At 37.3% G+C, this 19,354-nt stretch overlaps 1 protein-coding gene across 1 annotated transcript in view; it reads left to right on the forward strand.

Annotated features, from left to right (window-relative positions):
- The window catches only part of ctnnbl1 (catenin, beta like 1), a 107,681-nt gene that overhangs the window by 31,812 nt on the left and 56,515 nt on the right, over positions 1-19,354 (forward strand). The window contains exon 11 of the mRNA XM_061735080.1: positions 9,329-9,510. Within this exon, the coding sequence (XP_061591064.1) occupies positions 9,329-9,510 (182 nt within the window). The remainder of the gene's footprint in view (positions 1-9,328; positions 9,511-19,354) is intronic.

A 19,354-nucleotide genomic window follows, 5' to 3' on the forward strand; every position in this document is an offset into this window, starting at 1 on the left:
CCAGGCTAATGTAGCAGCGGACCGACCTGTAGCAGCTGCTGGTAGCTGCTCCCCTGTCGTCGCCGCGTCCCCTACGCCGTAGCCTCTGCGTTGGTGTAACGCAGAACCATAAATCAGCCTTTAGCAATTTGTGCCATTCTGTGTGGCGATAAATGAAAAAAGATTAGACAGCGTCGTGATTGGACAAGGAATTGGCTGTGCAGACGTGGGAAATGCAGTCTTTTTTTTCTGCTATTAAAACATGATTTGTAATGTGAATTTGCAACACTTAAACTACAAATAATAGTTTTTGACGTGACATCAGAGATTGTGCCTGCTAACTACGAAAGGATGAGTCCAATCGGGTTGTAGCTGCTTCAACTGTGCGATTCCTTCACGAGGAGGGACCAGGATTTCAAACACGTTTGATGTTAATCTCTGGTCGTGAGGTGTTAATCTCTGGTCGTGAGGTGTTAATCTCTCGTCGTGAGGTGTTAATCTCTCGTCGTGAGGTGTTAATCTCTCGTCGTGAGGTGTTAATCTCTCGTCGTGAGGTGGTAATCTCTCGTCGTGAGGTGTTAATCTCGTCGTGAGGTGTTACTCTCTCGTCGTGAGGTGGTAATCTCTCGTCGTGAGGTGTTAATCTCTCGTCGTGAGGTGTTAATCTCTCGTCGTGAGGTGTTAATCTCTCGTCGTGAGGTGGTAATCTCTCGTCGTGAGGTGGTAATCTCTCGTCGTGAGGTGTTAATCTCGTCGTGAGGTGTTACTCTCTCGTCGTTACCCCACATTTACTGCACGAGGCACGACCAACGATTGGGTCGAAATCCGTAAAAAATAGTCGCACGACCGGAAAATCGGCTCAAAACGAGCCGATAATCGTACAGTGTCTGCCCGGCTTAAGTATCATGGCATGAGAAAATATGATCCAGTATATATCAGCATATACTGTAATAAAAAAATCCACCTGGTCCCTTACGGGTCTTAAAATAAGATAAACACAAGCAGTTTTTCAACAGAATATTTCACAACGTGAATATTTATTTCAGTAAAAGGAAACTGTTACTCCGTCAACAGCTGGACGCTGCTTCACTCGATTAAACAAGTGTATAAAACACTTTTTGGTACTTCACTGGTTTGCACCTTTTCAAGGTCGTGTTAACACAGTGCCAAAGAGGAAAGACATTAGGAAAGACATTAGAAGCATCGTAGAAAAGGTAAGCAGTTTGGTAAGGTCTAAAAGGCCATTTCCAAACAATTAAAAGTCCACCAACCTGAAGTGAGAATGATGGTTTTCACATTAACTGCAGTTGCCAATCTTCCTGGGAGTGGACGTCTCACCAGGTTCAGAGAATTAAAAATAAACCCAGAGCTGCATCTCAGCATGTTTTTTCTATTACATTTTAAGGCACAACACATCTGTCGGCGGCCTTTTGCTACTAATGTGTCAGTGTAATAATAATAATAATAATAATAAACTTTATTTGTATAGCACCTTTCATACATAAAATGCAACGCAAGGTGCTTCACATAAAAAGAAATTTAAGGCATAAAACATAACATAGAAATAGAGGGCATAAAACAAAAATCAAAGCGTGTAGTGTAGGCAGAATATTTGACTGATTTAACCAGACAGCTCTGCTGGCAACGAGCAGCATCTTGATGCAACATGAATATATATTTCTTATTTCTATTTAAAATGTCTCATTTTTAGTCAAATAAATGTCATTACTCTTAAAACAAGACTCATCACTGGAAAAAAACAACAATTTTCACCTGTTTCAAGTAGATTTTCACTTAAAATAAGTAGAAAAATCTGCCAGTGGGACAAGATTTATCTTCTCATTACAAGCAAAAAAAATCTTGTTCCACTGGCAGATTTTTCTACTTATTTCAAGTGAAAATTTACTTGAAACAGGTGAAAATTGTCAAATAAGTTATTTTTCTGGTGATATTTTTCTGGTGATGACTCTAAATGTTGAAATAGTAAAACCACATTCATTGATGAAATGACATAAGGGATGAATTTTTAGTAAAAAAAATCTCATTACACTTAAAACAAGAGTCATCACTGGAAAAAAACAAAAAAGTAGATTTTAAACTTATAACTTAATATAAGTAGAAAAATCTGCCAGTGGAACAAGATTTTTTTTGCTTGTAATGAGAAGATAAATCTTGTTCCACTGGCAGATTTTTCTACTTATTTCAAGTGACAATTTACTTGAAACAGGTGAAAATTGTCAAATAAGTTATTTTTCCAGAGATGACTCTTGTTTTAAGTGTAATGATGAGATTTTTTGACTAAAAATGAGACATTTTAACTAGAAATAAGACAAATATTCCTGGTAAGATTTTGAGTTTTTTGAGTGAATGTGTTGAAAATGGTCAAAGAGATTCTTTAAGTAGAAAACATTCATCGTAGAGTCTGACACCTCTTGATACTTCACATCTGGCTGTCAAGTTCAGTTCAGCCCTTACGTTTCTGATTCTCCTCTATCGCCTAGCAACAGTGCCAGATTGATCCAGTCAGTCTAGAGTTGTCGTGCAGCAAGGCAGGGATCTGACCTTAAAGACTCATAAAAACGCATTAGATGCATTTATAAAACCCTCACAGCTTCTTCTTCAACCTTGCACTGATAATTATGGCGCCGGGATCAATATTTCATTATTAGAATGCAAAAACCTTTTTTTTGTTAAATCATCCTCCAGGGAAAGAAAGAGAGTGGAAAAAGAAGGAGATGGAGGAACAGCAGCAAACAGGACTTTTAAAAACGATTAACACCGTGGTTACAAATAAACCTGCTTTGTGTTACTTCAGCAAATCTATTAAACTGCTAATGTTGATGTTAATCAGCAATAGGAATGGGTGATATTTTACCGTTCACGATAAACCGTCAAAAAAATTCCCCACGATAAGAATTTGTATCTCACGGTAAAAACGATAAATTCCCGTTGATGATGTTTTTGTGTAAAGATGATTTATGGATCTGTGTTAAATCCACGCACAACGTACGGGAAGGAAGGAAGGAAGGAAGGAAGGAAGGAAGGAAGGAAGGAAGGAAGGAAGGAAGGAAGGAAGGAAGGAAGGAAGGAAGGAAGGAAGGAAGGAAGGAAGGAAGGAAGGAAGGAAGGAAGGAAGGAAGGAAGGAAGGAAGGAAGGAAGGAAGGAAGGAAGGAAGGAAGGAAGGAAGGAAGGAAGGAAGGAAGGAAGGAAGGAAGGAAGGAAGGAAGGAAGGAAGGAAGGAAGGAAGGAAGGAAGGAAGGAAGGAAGGAAGGAAGGAAGGAAGGAAGGAAGGAAGGAAGGAAGGAAGGAAGGAAGGAAGGAAGGAAGGAAGGAAGGAAGGAAGGAAGGGAGGGAGGGAGGGAGGGAGGGAGGGAGGGAGGGAGGGAGGGAGGGAGGGAGGGAGGGAGGGAGGGAGGGAGGGAGGGAGGGAGGGAGGGAGGGAGGGAGGGAGGGAGGGAGGGAGGGAGGGAGGGAGGGAGGGAGGGAGGAAACGAGGAAACGAGGAAACGAGGAAGGAATAAATTCCTGTTGATACGTTTTTGTGTAACAAACATGGCGGATCTGAGAGTGAGATAGATTTATAGTTACAAAGGTTGAGTTGAATTGGTATTTTTTTTATCATCATTTTTATCGTTATCAGGATAAATGCCAGAAATTATCGTGATACATTTTTTAGTCCATACCGCCCATCCCTAATCAGCAATCCGACTTCCCGTCTTTCATTTTGTGACACATCTGCATTTTTGATCAGTTTTATACGGCTGTAATGTAGAAAAAGTAAGCAATTGTAACAGGACACTTTGATTAAAACTTAATTTTAGTATCTTTATCCCTCTTTTACATTGATTTTACACCTGGTGTCTTGCAGAATTTCGAGCTAAAGTAAGCATTTGTTAGACCTGGTGATCCAGAGAACACAGTAGATAGTTTTTTTTTTTGTATAGATATTTTTATTGAGGGCATTAAAAAAAGAAAAAATAAGATTTACAATAACAATATAATTATCAATATTTTTTCCCCTTTTTTAACTTTTCATAACATTAATTAAACCAAAATAAATAAATAAATAAGGGAAAAAGAAAAAAGAAATAAAAAAAAAGGAAAAAATAAATAAATAAATAAGTAAATAAAAATAAAAACAACCGCACACCCCTCTTCCCTCCGTCATATGGTCAATAAATTACATAATTCAAAATCATTTAACATATGTCTATTAATACTAGAACAAAAATGAATAATAAATTAAATAATCAAGTCCTGTGTAAACACATTCATTAATATAGTCGATGATTCAGATCATTAGTCCAATAAAGGCAAAAAATCCAAAAAAGGTCCCCAAATAAGGTCAAAGTTTCTAGTTTTTTTTTCTTCAGTAGAGTAGATAGTAAAGTAGACAGTTTTTTTTTAGTAAGAATTTGAAATGCATTAACATTCACTAAGGTGGAGCCACGTCGTCTTTTAAGATAAATTGCTGTCACTGTCTGGTCCAGCGACATAAAGGGGTCACACTACGCTGACTGGCAGGCATCAGATTTTAATCTGTCAGACCTGTAGAATAACTGCACCGAGCGCGACTGCTGAAGCTTGTAATTATTCCAAGGCAAGTTTATTTCTATCACATTTCATGTACAGGACAATTCAAAGTGCAAAATATTTCAAAATGCATTAAAAACTAGCTTAAAAGCAGAATTAAAGTTGGACAGACATGAATTAAAAAGAAAAAAAACGAATGCGATGCAAAAAATAAAGGTTGTAGTGCATTGTGGGAGATAACTGAAATGCAGTAGTAAATAAAAAGGTTCTCAACCTTGAAAGTTTCAGCAGCGCTGATGCATTCTGGGAGATTGTTCCACATGTGAGGAGCATAAAAGCTGAACGTCGCCTCATTGTGTTTGGTTCTAACTCTGGCTACAGAAAGTAGGCGTGACCCTGATGACCTGAGGGTTCTGGTTGGTTCATGATGGACCAGGAGATCAGAGATGTGTTTTAGGCCGAGACCATTCAGAGATTTAGAAACCAACAGCTGGATTTTAACATCTATTCTGGGACAGACAGGAAGCCAGTGTAAAGATCTAAGAACTGGAGTTATACAGTCTCCTGGTCTTAGTGAGGACTCAAAACAAAACTTAGTGTTTGATAAATACTATGGTCCTTATCAGTTATTTCATTCACTGGTTTTCTGTAAACACCTGTATCGATTGTGCTTTTTTTCCCTCTCTCTGTTCGGTTGAGACAAATGGATTATTTTCACTTTACCCAAGATCTTTGAACTGAAATGCACGCAGAAGTTAGACCTTAGCACAGCTTGTCTCTTACCGTTCATACTCATGAAAGGTTTGCAAGAAAAAAAAAAACATCTAATGCCTTTGCTTCGTTGGTGTTCTGAAACTCTTGCAGACAAAAAGAAAATGCTTTGTAAGAAGCACCTGCAGATCTAACTGGATTAAAAAAAAAAGAAAAAATGTACTCAGTCCTTGCCGCACAGCTGGAAACATACTTTAAATACTTTTAAAACGACAGCTGAAGCTCTTGTTTTTCTGGAAACACACTGCCAGAACTAAAAAAAAAAAAATCCCACCCTCTGTGATGTCATCGAGAGCTGATGTTAGAAATAAACTCCTGGAGGAAACTTTCTCAGCATCCTGAAAACCGGGTCTTGTTCAAAGGAATACTGAAACATGCATTTATAATAATAATAATAATAATAATGCATGCATTTGACTTGTTTTTGAGCCTCCGGTCAAGTCTCAAATGAAAGCTCATCATAAAACACATCGAAAACACTAATAGGGCCTGTAGCACCCTATAATGTAATAATTTCCCTATAATGTAATAATTTCCTGAAAATGTAATAACGCCTGAAAATGTAATAAAATTTGCACTTAACTCAATCAAAAATGTAATACAATCCAATAATGTAATAACTTCACCAATGATGTAATAAAATATCCTGACTGATATTGTAATGTAATACCTTATTACATTATTGGGAATTTATTACATTTTCAGGTGGGTTTTTTTTTCTTCCAAAACTGATATTTGACAAATAATGTAATATATATATATATATATGTTCATTTTCAGTCCAGAGTTCTACATTTTGTGTTTTAAGTATCTAATAATGTTATATACGCTGGATTTGAAACACCAGAGTGACTATTGGGTTAAATTACAGACTTTGAGTACCATGTAATAAATTCCCAATAACGTAATAAGATATTACATTATTGGTGTAAAAATGTTATTACAATATCCGTCAGGATATTTTATTACATTATTGGGGAAGTTATTTCATTATTGGGTTTTATTACATTTTCGATTGAGTTAAGTGCAAATTTTATTACATTTTCAGGCGTTATTACATGTTCAGGAAATTATTACATTATTGGGAAATTATTACATTATAGGGTGCTACAGGGCCACGTTTAATGTTTTAGAGTCAGTGGATCTCACAGGTTTATCAGCTCTAACTTGTGTAAAACACCTGCTTCTGTCAAGTTATCACGCGCCGCACACGTCCACTTCACGACGGCGGCGGGAACTTCATGAGATGTTGAGTTACATCTGCTGTCTACACACTGAATTACTTTAGTTTCCCTTTGGAAAGTATATACGGCGCGTCTGTCCCTCCTGCCCTCCCCAGCCGTCCGTCATATATAATGTGTCTCTCTGCAGAACCAGACACAACTGTCTGAAATATGTGTTCCTCCTCGGAGATAAACACTGTCATCTGTCATTGATGGAGACGGAGGAAGTGACACGCTGACAGACAGCTACATTTCCTTAGAGGAGGCGTGGAGTGGAGTGGAGGGGTGTAGGCGCCGTCACAGTCGCTTCCCTTTATCACGGCGAAGCCTTGATGATGGAACATCCGTGAATATTTGTGTTCTGAGATATTTGTTTGACAGAACGCTTATTCAGAATTTATTTTATCTTATTTTTCATGTTTTTGCCGATTTATTTGCAGCTCTCACTTACAGTGTACTGGGTCGATGCCAGTTTCTAATAAAAAGTAGCAACATTTTCTGAGAAAAGAGTATTTTTCTTGAGAGCACTGCAAGAACATTTTCATGTTCTTGTACTCTGACAAATATGCTTGCACCTTCATATTATTTTTTATGTTTTTAATTAAAAAACATTCAAAAATGAATTAAAATCAGGCTACTAGTTTCCATACATGATTGCAGGACTGTCTCAGAAAATTAGAATATTGTGATAAAGTTCTTTATTTTCTGTAATGCAATTAAAAGAACAAATGTCATACATTCTGGATTCATTACAAATCAACTGAAATATTGCAAGCCTTTTATTATTTTAATATTGCTGATTATGGTTTACAGTTTAAGATTAAGATTCCCAGAATATTCACATTTTTTGAGATAGGATATTTGAGTTTTCTTAAGCTGTAATCCATGATCAGCAATATTAAAATAATAAAAGGCTTGCAATATTTCAGTTGATTTGTAATGAATCCAGAATGTATGACATTTTTGCATTACAGAAAATAAAGGACTTTATCACAATATTCTAATTTTCTGAGACAGTCCTGTAAACGCAAACCTGTTTCAACCTGATAAATATTACTTTTTTGATTGAAATTAAGGAGATTTTTTCGGTATGCTAAATGCCTTTTTAAATAGTGATTATAAAGGTATTTGGTCTAATGTGTTTTGTGATTCTAAGGTTGTAAATCCTCAATGCTGCATCTTGGGGGTTAAAGTGGAGACAACATCTCACTTGTTATCAGCATGCACGATGCTCGGTTAGTGAAACTAGAACATCTGTGTGGACGCCATTAGTGCCGGATGATGTATAGCTGCGTTCCAGTAACATATGTGTTCAGACACGAGCTTCTCCAGCTGTAAAATAACCAGGAACTCATTTGGAAGTTATTACAAAATGATGCCTTCATTATCACAAGAATGAAAAATGTTAGGGTGCTAAACTATCCTCTTGTCATCTACTAAGAAAAACATTTAACATCTTAGGAAATTAATAATAATTCAACAAAAGAAGCCTTAAATCTTATGTCAATCAAAAATGAAAGAACACATACAGGACTGTCTCAGAAAATTAGAATATTGTGATAAAGTTCTTTATTTTCTGTAATGCAATTAAAAGAACAAATGTCATACATTCTGGATTCATTACAAATCAACTGAAATATTGCAAGCCTTTTATTATTTTAATATTGCTGATTACGGCTTACAGTTTAAGATTAAGATTCCCAGAATATTCAAATTTTTTGAGATAGTATATTTGAGTTTTCTTAAGCTGTAAGCCATGATCAGCAATATTAAAATAATAAAAGGCTTTCAATATTTCAGTTGATTTGTAATGAATCCAGAATGTATGACATTTTTGTAATTGCATTACAGATAATCACAATATTCTAATTTTCTGAGACAATCCTGTCGGTCTCCTCAGTTCCCCGTTCCTTAGTGCTGTTAAAGTAGATCCGTTTTATTTTTATTTTTTTAGACTTATTACTAGAATCATATCAAAAATAAAAAAACTCAGATTTTCTACGGTTTCATTTTTGAAGGTTCCTTATTTTCATTACATTTATCAACTACCACAATACAGTCTTTTTACTTTTATCACAATGAGCTTGAGCTTCCCGTTTGGCTTCCCCTCCCCTTCCCGCTGCCGTGAGCCGTATTTCTGTTTCTGCAGACGGTTTTCTATCCAACTCTTAACCTGAAGATCCAGAGATGTCTGATCAACTACTAATATTTACAGTTTGGCTCTATTTATACCTGGTATTAACATCCATCCTGAGGGATCTTGTCACAAGGTGAAGCTGTGACGTACCCAGGACATTTTACAATCATTCAGACCAGACACGGAGGTCTTAGTGTTTGCACCCGATTTTGTTTTTTTTTGCACTATAACTTTAAAATACCACATTTGTACTAATTAAAGTAATGGGCCATATTATAGGTAGGACATCTGTATCTTTATCATTTAATCAAAAAAGAAGTTGCTTCAAAAAGAAAAAATATTTTCAATAAAAAAAAATCACTTCAATAAAAAAAACCTTAATCAAAGAAAAAAAGTGTTTGAATGCAAAAAAAAAAATATTTGAGAGCCAAAAAATTGCATTTGAACACTTTTTTTAAAAATTTAAAATATTTTTTTCGATTTGAAGTGATTTTTTTTTTTTTTTTTGTTGAAGTGAAAAAAGTTTTGAAGTCTTTTTTTTTTTGATTGAATCATTTTGACACAAACATCCCGTAGTGCTTCCCCATTGGTCAGACCATAGACAGACATGTTTGAGTGACAAGTGATAAGTGCACATTATTTCTATAATGTGTTGTTTGTGTTTCTTCTTGTCCTCTCGTTCAGAGAGAAGAAGATGTCCAGAACCAGCGCTCTGAAGGTTCTGGACCACGGCATGATCGGACCAGAGGGAGCCGATAACTGCCACAAGTTCGTGGACATCCTGGGCCTTCGGACAATCTTTCCACTTTTCATGAAAACTCCCAAGAAGATGAAGAAAACCGGAGCTTCAGAGAGAGAGCACGAAGGTCAGTCACTCTGCGTTTTCTAGAGGAGATCCTGCTGGTATCGCTGGATGATGAAGGCGTGTTTAACACTTGTTGGGTAATTTAGACGCTAGCTGTGTTGTTCGCCACCCCGTACCTGAAGGAGTTGAGGGGAAGGAAGACGAGTCGGGAGGAATTATCTGCTTAACATAACGTAGTTAAACGAGGGGTGTCTGAAAAAAAAAAAAGACGCTAGTCGGGATGCAGCGGCTCAGAAGAGCAGGGAAATACGTGTGAGGCGGTGCTGATCTCTGCAATTTGAAGCCTTCTATAGTAATTGTAAAAAGAGTTTCACTTATTACGGGTTCTTTTTGGAACGTAACTCCTTCTCTTGGCTCATGACCGTAATGTTTCTGAAAGCACACACACTACGTTTCCTCCGGTCTCCGCGTGTGGGGAAAAAAATCTTCACTGTAGCTGCAGAAATAACGAAGTAACGCACCGTTTGGTAATGGTAATTGCGTTACTGAATTTAAAGTAATGCGTTAGAGTATTAGTTACCGCAAAACTAACGGCGTTACTGTAACGCGTTACTAAAATGACGCAACGTTGCCGGAAACAAAACTTGCAGAAGAGCCTCAGAAAGAAGTTTGCGGTCAGCGAACACGCCAGCAGGAGTAGCAGGGCGTCTTGCACAGTACCGCTCGACAATCACCTTCCCTCCCGTCAACTCGGCCTCCGGCACCAAGGAAGCAATAATACTTATCATCCAGGGATGATAATGGGCTTTAAAACACCTTCAGATTATCTTTTATGTTTTTAATTAAAAAATATTCAAAACAGAATTAAAAGCAGGCTACTAACTTCCATACATGATTACAGGACTATCTCAGAAAATTAGAATATTGTGATAAAGTTATTTATTTTGCTGTAATGCAATTTAAAAAAAAAAAAAAAAAAAACTAAAATGTCATACATTCTGGATTCATTACAAATCAACTGAAATATTGCAAGCCTTTTATTATTTAAATATTGCTGATTATGGCTTACAGTTTAAGATTAAGATTCCCAGAATATTCTAATTTTTTGAGATAGGATATTTGAGTTTTCTTAAGCTGTAAACCATGATCAGCAATATTAAAATAATAAAAGGCTTGCAATATTTCAGTTGATTTGTAATGAATCCAGAATGTATGACATTTTTGCATTACAGAAAATAAAGGACTTTATCACAATATTCTAATTTTCTGAGACAATCCTGTATAATTTTTTTCCAACGGGTTATACTTTTTGTAAAGTGATAAATCAGAATGCAGCAATTTCTACTTTTCTCCTGCTTTATGTTTTCAAAAAAGCTGCTGTCACACCCTTTTCTGTTTCCCCCACCGTCTAATCTGCTCATGTATTAGATTGCTGCCCCTTCAGTCTGTCACTCGACACTATCAATCCAATCTTGATTGATTTTTCCGGCCTGTGCTCTTGAACCTCTTGTCTCTGATGGAGAGACAGGAAGTGTATCCGAGGAAGAGATATCTCTGGGTCCTCGTCATGGGCGAGGAGAGAAAAATGGGCGGAAATCTTGTCCATCTTTCTGCTCTTTGTCTTGCCTATATTCAAAAATGCGTAACGCCTCTCCTCCCCTCGCGTGTACCACGTTACGTATATCTGGTGGCTTCTTTCAGCTCTACAGAGGAGAACAAATTGTCTTTCATGGTGTCGCCCATCACACAGACTCAATAAATTAACCCCTTTTAACCCCTTTGAGAATCAGGAGGAACAAAATGGAAGATAATCCTGTCAGGCAGGGAGCCGCCCCCACCCCGTCCTCCCACCCACCCACCCCGCGTGTTAAAGCTCTGACAAGTCAGCCGAGCACTTAAAAAGGGAGGCTTTCAAAGGAGATATGGTAGCACTCGTATATAAGCCTGACCAACTCCACAAAAATTGGGTTTTTCAGCTCGGTCGGCGTCTTCAGATCATAAGCCAGAACATTCTGTGGAGTACGGCCGGCCAAACCTTGACACTTCACAAGCTTTCCATGAGGTCTCAATTACACGCATGTACACGGGCCCACGTCTGCAGGAGAGAGGGAGACGACGCTCATGCAGATTCATCCATTTCTACTAAAACACAAAAATACTGTTGCACTTTTGAATAGGGCTGGGGATCGATGTCAATGTCAAGAATCGATTCCGATTCTTAAGATTCAGCATCGATTATCAAGATTTGATTCGATTCCGATATTGATTTGGGTTAGTGTTATTAAAACTGTTTTTTGAGCTGTTGCATGAATTATATGACTGTAGTTCTGCAAAATATTAATACTAGTATTATATTGAGATTCAACAGCAAGTATTGCAGCTAATGATGCTGTAAGGACCAATCAGCTCCCAGAATGCTGATAGAACTGCTTTCAGAAACATCGTGGGTCAGAATTACCAAACAGATCCAGGGAGGAAACAGAGACGGATGAAATCGGTTTTATTTTTTCCACATTCGGTTTTTATTTGTTCCATTTTCGGTCTATTTTGGTTTTTAATTTTTGAGAATTTGGGTTTTAGCATTTTTTGCAAATGTAACCCCAAGACAGTATATAAAGTAATGAAATATAGACAATTTATGCAATTATAACCTAACACTTTAATGTTTTCATACCTTTAAACATATTTAAAGGCAAAAACATGGCACCAGTTATTCTCGTGTCCAATAAAACATTCCTTTTTTGGGGATAAACAAAAAAATAACCAAAAATTGTAATGTAATGATGAAAAAAAAAAATACATAAATAAATAAAAGGATATAAAAATTAACTCCAAAACCAGGAAGCATCTTAACAAGATGCCAGACCCCCCTCAGTCGGAATCCTCTCAATATGAAGGAGAGGAGATCTACTTGGTCCTTATTGGATATGAAAAACTTCCACCCTTTGTCATGTCGGCGCTTGGATCTACGATCTCGTTTCTTTTCACTCAATCCCCACAGTTGGTAACCAAGATGAGGGTAGGTATGTAGACCGACCGGCAAACAAAGGCCCATTCCCAATACTCTCACTACCCCTACTTTTCAGCCCTACCCCTAAATTTTGCACGTTCCTGTGAGGGTAGTGGTGTCCCAATTCTTCTTTGCATCTAGGAGTAGTGGCCTAAACGAGGGGTAGTGTGTATGAATCTGGCCCTTCAGAGCGAGGGTTTTCAGATGCTGACTTCACGACCGAGGGCCTGAGAAAATTTCCCAGAATGCTTGGATATTTCTTATTTTTTAGTGAATAAAATCAATATTTTGAGTTAGTTTCTGCATAAAAATGCGTTTTGATTACGGTACATTTATAGCGAGAAATATATATTTTACTTTCATAATATTCACTCAGTGAATGTACATACCGGTAATCACTTGTTTGCACGTTGTTGCAAAGATCTCGACAGAATAAAGGCTGATTTATGGTTCCGCGTTAGACCAACGCAGAGCCTACGGCGTAGGTTACGTGGCGACGTACGCCGTACCCTACGCCGTAGGCTCTGCGTTGATTTAACACAGAACCATAAATCAACTCCCGAGCCGGCGGCTCTTCTCATCCTGAAAACATCGGATCAAATTTCTTAACTGGCGTTATTTGGATAAACTGAGCCCAGGTTGGGGATCTTAACGGTTACTTTTACGCCTGAAAAAATATTAAAACTTAATAAAGTGGCATATTAACAGCGCTACAGCGGAAATTAAAACAGCTCTTAGCTCTGGGCTTCCTGATATGGTGTGACGTTTGTGCAAACGTAACTACGCAGTCGCTTACGTACCTGAACACCACGCAGTGACGTAGCAAGTGGTGTCCCAATCCCTAGGGAACATTACAAGGGCCCTACCTATTTTTAGGGCTAGTGGTAGAAAGTAGGGGGTGTATTGGGATTGGCCCAAAGTCTCATCTTTTGGCTCAACTCTCTGACGTCTCTGACGTCTTTTTTTCAATAAATCTCCCAATATTTTTTGTGGGAAAAGCCGGAGCCCGTATCGGGTTTCCCATCATGCCTCCTGTCCTGACCTGTTGAACGGCCATAGGTTTAATGTGATGCCTTTCATAATGTAACATATTGAGTGAACTATCCCTCTCTGTTAAGACTGCTAATTAAAAAAGGCAATGAATCAAGTGGTTGTCTTAAATAACATAACGCCGTAGATTAATTAACTATCATATTCTTCAAACAGAAGTAATTAGGAGTTAAGGACCTCTCTGTCCTTCCATCCTTAGCCTCCTCTCGTACACATTCATTCCACCGCTCCCTCAATCGTAAAACCTCGGCGCAGAGATTGATCCCTGTGAAATCCTTTCTGAAACTGACAGAGCCCAAATGACCGAGGATTTGCCAGACCATATTAACATAGAGAACGACATAATTAATTGCGACATTGTAAGTGGGAGGGAAAAGGAGGAAAAAGAGCTGGAGGGAAATAGGGGAAAAAGTCCAAACAATAAAAGGATATTTTTTGCTGCTCATGAGTATTCCGGTCACAACGCCACCACTTGTTTTAGGGTCTCATTTTATTGGCGGATGTACTTTGTCATTACCAGTGAAATGAGATTGTATGATGGAAATTGGTGGCAGCCGGTTGTTATATTTAGGTGGCTAATGATGCGAGCGAATGAGAGGGGGAACAGAAGTAAACAACTAATTTACATGGCGAGGCACAATAGTTCTAGCTGCTACTCTGAGAAAATGTTTTTGTGTGCACGCGTGCATGTGCATATTGTGCTGGTGGAGAGCGAGGGGACGGAGGCCTTTTATTTGTTGTGAATAGCATTTGAATGCTGCACAAATACCTTCCAGGGCTGCGGCGTCCATATTGTGACCCTTATTTTCTAATGAATGCAGTAAAATGAGTAATGAGTGAGGCTTGCTGGCACAGCAGGACCTGCATCAGATAAAACTCCATGTTTTCTGCCTCTGTAATTCTGCTGCATGTTTGCATTAAGAGTAAAATGGAAATTGGCCCTCTAATGGGAACAGAATGACTAGTCCTGAAGGGACGAAAGACGTTATGCAAAGATGGAATAAAGTGTTTCATCAGGCAGTTACATTAGCACAAGAATTCCTCCTTTTGATTAACAAATCAAAGCTTCAATACAACGCAGAATATGTGACATTAAATACAGGACTGTCTCAAAAATTAGAATATTGTGATAAAGTTCTTTATTTTCTGTAATGCAATTTAAAAAAAAAAAAAAAATGTCATAGGGCTGGGCGATATGGACCAAAAGTCATATCTCGATATTTTCTAGCTAAATGGCGATACTCGATATATATCGATATTTTTTCTGTGCCATAATTGGGGTTTCCCCCAAAGCATTATAGCATAGCATCTCTGTTAGCTTCATTTTTTCTGAGGCAAACCCTTAAAAAACAGTCAGTCAGTTTTAATACAAAGCCTCGTGCCAAATGTCACACAGGTTCCTTTATTAACAGAGGTCTGCACAATATCAAAATGTATAAAACAAATGAAATAAAAATAAACTGCCTGCATATATAGAATAAAAATGCTTCTTGAATAAAATAAAACAAATATCCCTTTCCTGCATAACAATTAAATTCAGTATATTCCGTAACAGGCAGACTTTTCCACTGAGGTTGACAGTTGTGCAAATAACAAAACATTTGTGCAAATCTTAAATAAAACATTCAAGTCAATTTGTCACAAAATAAGCTACCGTATATCAAAATCAATTTTTTTTTTTTTTTTTTTTTTTAATAATCTATATAAACGATATTGTCTCGTACCATATCGCGTTTGAAAATATATCGATATATATTAAAATCTCGATATATCGCCCAGCCCTAATACATTCTGGATTCATTACAAAACAACTGAAATATTCAAGCCTTTTATTATTTTAATATTGCTGATTATGCCTTACAGTTTAAGATTAAGATTCCCAGAATATTCTAATTTTTTGAGATAGGATATTTGAGTTTTCTTAAGCTGTAAGCCATGATCAGCAATATTAAAATAATAAAAGGTTTGCAATATTTCAGTTGATTTGTAATGAATCCAGAATGTATGACGTTTTTGCATTACAGAAAATAAAGGACTTTATCACAATATTCAAATTTTCTGAGACAGTCCTGTACGTTTCTGTAATAGAGACGCTCGGTTATGTGGATTTAATGACTAAACTTTAATCACATATTTGGATCAAAGGCAAATAATCAAATGCTTATTTATTACCTTCCCAGCAATGAGCACCTTTGGCACCGAGTGAGATCAGTAACATTTTACATGATAGAAATGTGATTGTAATCTTTGTTGTCAGAGTCTTACATGCTAATCCTATTATTGTTGTTTTCAGCGGGGGAGATTTGATGTTATATCCTTTGGTAAAGATTCATCTAATTATCATCTTCCTCGCATATGGTCGTTCCTCCTGCAGGGATGGATCATATTTCATCCATTTAATCTTAAATGAAAGGTGTTGTGGTATGTTTACATGGTTGATCTTAAAACAATTAAGATTCTGTTCAGGAGGGAACGTGCGGAGCATTTATGCATCACTCAGTAGCAGGACAGTTTTATTAGCTCACCTTTCATATGTACCATTTGTTATGTGTGACAGGTTGTTTTTATTTTTCGCTATTACTCATGCCGGTATTAATTTTGCAATATCCTGCATGATTCATAACATTTTTTTAATACAAAACCTATAACATATTATTCATGGCATTGAGAAAGCATTGCAGAACATGCGTTTTAACAACCTTTACTGTATATTTTGTAACTTAGGACTTTTGTTTTTTTATGTAAAAACTTTAAGAATAAGAGCTTTCAGGAGCTCGCGGATCTAATAAAACAACCTCAGTTTAAAGTATGTAATGCCTGCTGCAGCATTTGCTTTGAGAAGTGCAGGGAAGGTCAGAGGGAGTTGCACTTTAGAGAAAACCTGTGACGGATGACGGAGGGAGGAAACGTGGGGCTGCACCAGGAAGTCTAGAGTGGCAGAGAAGTATGCTAAAGTGGCACGTAGAGATGGGTAGGATTTGGATTTTTTGATTCTGACGCTGCTTGTCAATACTGATACCCTTGTTGATACTTGTGTATAATTTGGAACAGAAGTTAAAGGTACAATATAAAAGTAAAGCTGCAAGAAGCGATGAACGGGCCCTCGCACGTGCAATTTTCACCAAATAAAAGTCAAGGACTCAAAACTAAGTCCAATGACACCACCCACGACTATCAAATATCAACCAATCAGAAGAAGGGGCGGGGCTAATTTGCACCAATTATGTTCAAGGACTCAAATCCGAGTCCGATGACACCACCCATGACTCTTTATATCAAACCATCCAAAAGTTATGGCAGAAAGTAGGGACTATCAAATATGGACCAATCAGATGAAGGGGGGGCGCGCTTTTTGGTGTCTAGCGTCGCCACAGTAACGCTTTTGAAAGAGAAAAGTAATGCCCGTAGTCGCAGGATGGAGACGCACATTTTGATGTATAACACATCTGGGTGCACGTTACGGTTCGGGCCGTATTAACTGCTGAAGGAATGGCATAAATTACACTATTAATTCAAAATGGCCGACCTCCTGTTCGGTTTCGGGCATGACGCCAAGAGACTTTTCTTTAAGTTGCGACATGATACAGGTGTGTAGCGATTTTCGTGCATGTACGTCAAACCGTATTGTGGGGCTTGAGGCACAAAGTTTTCTAGGGGGCGCTGTTGAGCCATTAGGCCACGCCTATTTATGCAAACTATTAAATATTACATTTTTCACCAGGCCTGGCTTGCGTGCAAAATTTGGTGACTTTTTGGGCACGTTTAGGGGGAAAAAAAGGCCCTCATTTCGTAGAAGGAAGAAGGAAAAAAAAAATCAAGAAAAATTCCTACAGATACAATAGGGCCTTCGCACTGTAAGTGCTCCGGCCCTAATAATGCTTAAATGCATTTTTTTAAAAGCCGTTTTATTTATCTTCTCAGAAGCTAACTGGATAAATTTAATAAAACAGAGAGAGACTTTCTCTAGTGAAAGCCATAAAGGAAAATAACTGAATGTGATTTAGATTGTAATTGAGGATTCTATCATCTTTCTGCCGTCTTTTTTGGCTCAGCCAAAAATACCCCAACAGTTTTTTTTTTTGTAAGAAAATCAATGTCCTGTAAGAATAGATCTGCTCCAAAATTTAGTATAACAGAGTATATTTTTTCGTTTTTTTTTTCCTTCTACAACTGTCTGCATAAATATACACATATATAAATATATATATATATATATATATATATATATATATATATATATAAATAAATAATGGTGAAATTCTACCTTTTTTCCCTCCCATGCATCATCTTCTCTTGGTGATGGTGAATGTGCTGCTCTCGCGTGTCCACCGTTACACTTGAACCTGCAGTCACAGCCTGCGTAGCATGTCCTGTGCGGTTTTTGATCATTTTTAATGTTAGAAAGTTATAGCCTGACGACGTGTAAGACTTATTTTTATAATACAACACTGAGCCGACTGAGTCGGAGCTGGGGGCTGTGATGAAGATGTGGCAGCTTGCTAAAGCAGTTAAATACATTATGCTGCTTTAGGTACTTTGTCTGATTTGTCTCATTTCCAGGTGGCTTATGATGATGTTGGTGTTGCCTCTTTTGTGCATTGCTTTGCTCGGCATACGTTGCATTTAATGCTACTCTCGTAGAGTTTAGGAATGTGAGCCCGCACTGTTGAATCTCTCAAGGCAATTTTATTTGTATAACACAATTCAACTCAAGGTAATTCAAAGTGCTTTACATCAACATTAAAAGCAGCAAGACACAATTAAACAGTAAATAACAAATAAAATGATAAGAAAAGAGGTAAAATAATAAAAAGCACAAGTTGTTGAAAAGTAAGGGCAGTAGAGTCCAGCAGGTACATCTCATTCTTCACTGCAAAAACCCCAAATCTTAACAAGAATATTTGTCTTATTTCTAGTTAAAATGTCTCATTTTTAGTCAAATAAATCTAATTACACTTAAAACAAGAGTCATTACCAGAAAAATAACTTATTTGACAATTTTCACCTGTTTCAAGTAGATTTTCACTTAAAATAAGTAGAAAAATCTGCCATTGGAACAAGATTTTTTTGCTTGTAATGAGAAGATAAATCTTGTCCCACTGGCAGATTTTTCTACTTATTCAAGTGAAAATTTACTTGAAACAGGGGAAAATTGTCAAATAACAAGTTCTTTTTCTGGTAATGACTCTTGTTTTAAGTGTAATGAGATTTTTTTTGACTAAAAATGAGACATTTTAACTATAAATAAGACAAATATTCCTTGTAAGATTTTGAGTTTTGCAGTCTTAAAATGGCAAGAATTACATTTCTATATGGTCAAAACATACGAAGACCGGGTCAAATACAGTATTAGAAGAGTAATCTGTGTCGATTCGTGCGGTGAATCAAACCAATTTGACAATTCTACATCACAATTCAGGGCTTATCCATAACTTTGCGCGGTTTTCAAAAATCATAAGTATTTAATATGAGAACGCTTAAATGACAAATAAAATGATAAGAAAAGAGGTAAAATAATAAAAAGCACAAGTTGTTAAAAAATTAAGCGCCATAACTGTCTGTTTCCATGCGCATGGATACGAGACAACAGGTACGCCAGATGCCAGTAACTCAACGTTATCATCCAAGGGTGGTAGAAATTACCTAACATCTTAATTAAACATTTAAACGCCAATAGCACCATTTCATGCTATTGATATTTTATCTGTTTCTTATCAGTTCTGACCCAATTAGGTGAAACATTGCCAGTACTCTGTAGCCAACACTAGTTGTGTGCTCGGAGTAGGAGATGGGTTTCAGGTGAGAGTGGGGATGCAGCAAGGATCCACCCCGAGCCCTTTCTTGT

This window comes from Cololabis saira, chromosome 12 (assembly GCF_033807715.1).
Source record: "Cololabis saira isolate AMF1-May2022 chromosome 12, fColSai1.1, whole genome shotgun sequence".
Lineage (NCBI taxonomy): Eukaryota > Metazoa > Chordata > Actinopteri > Beloniformes > Belonidae > Cololabis > Cololabis saira.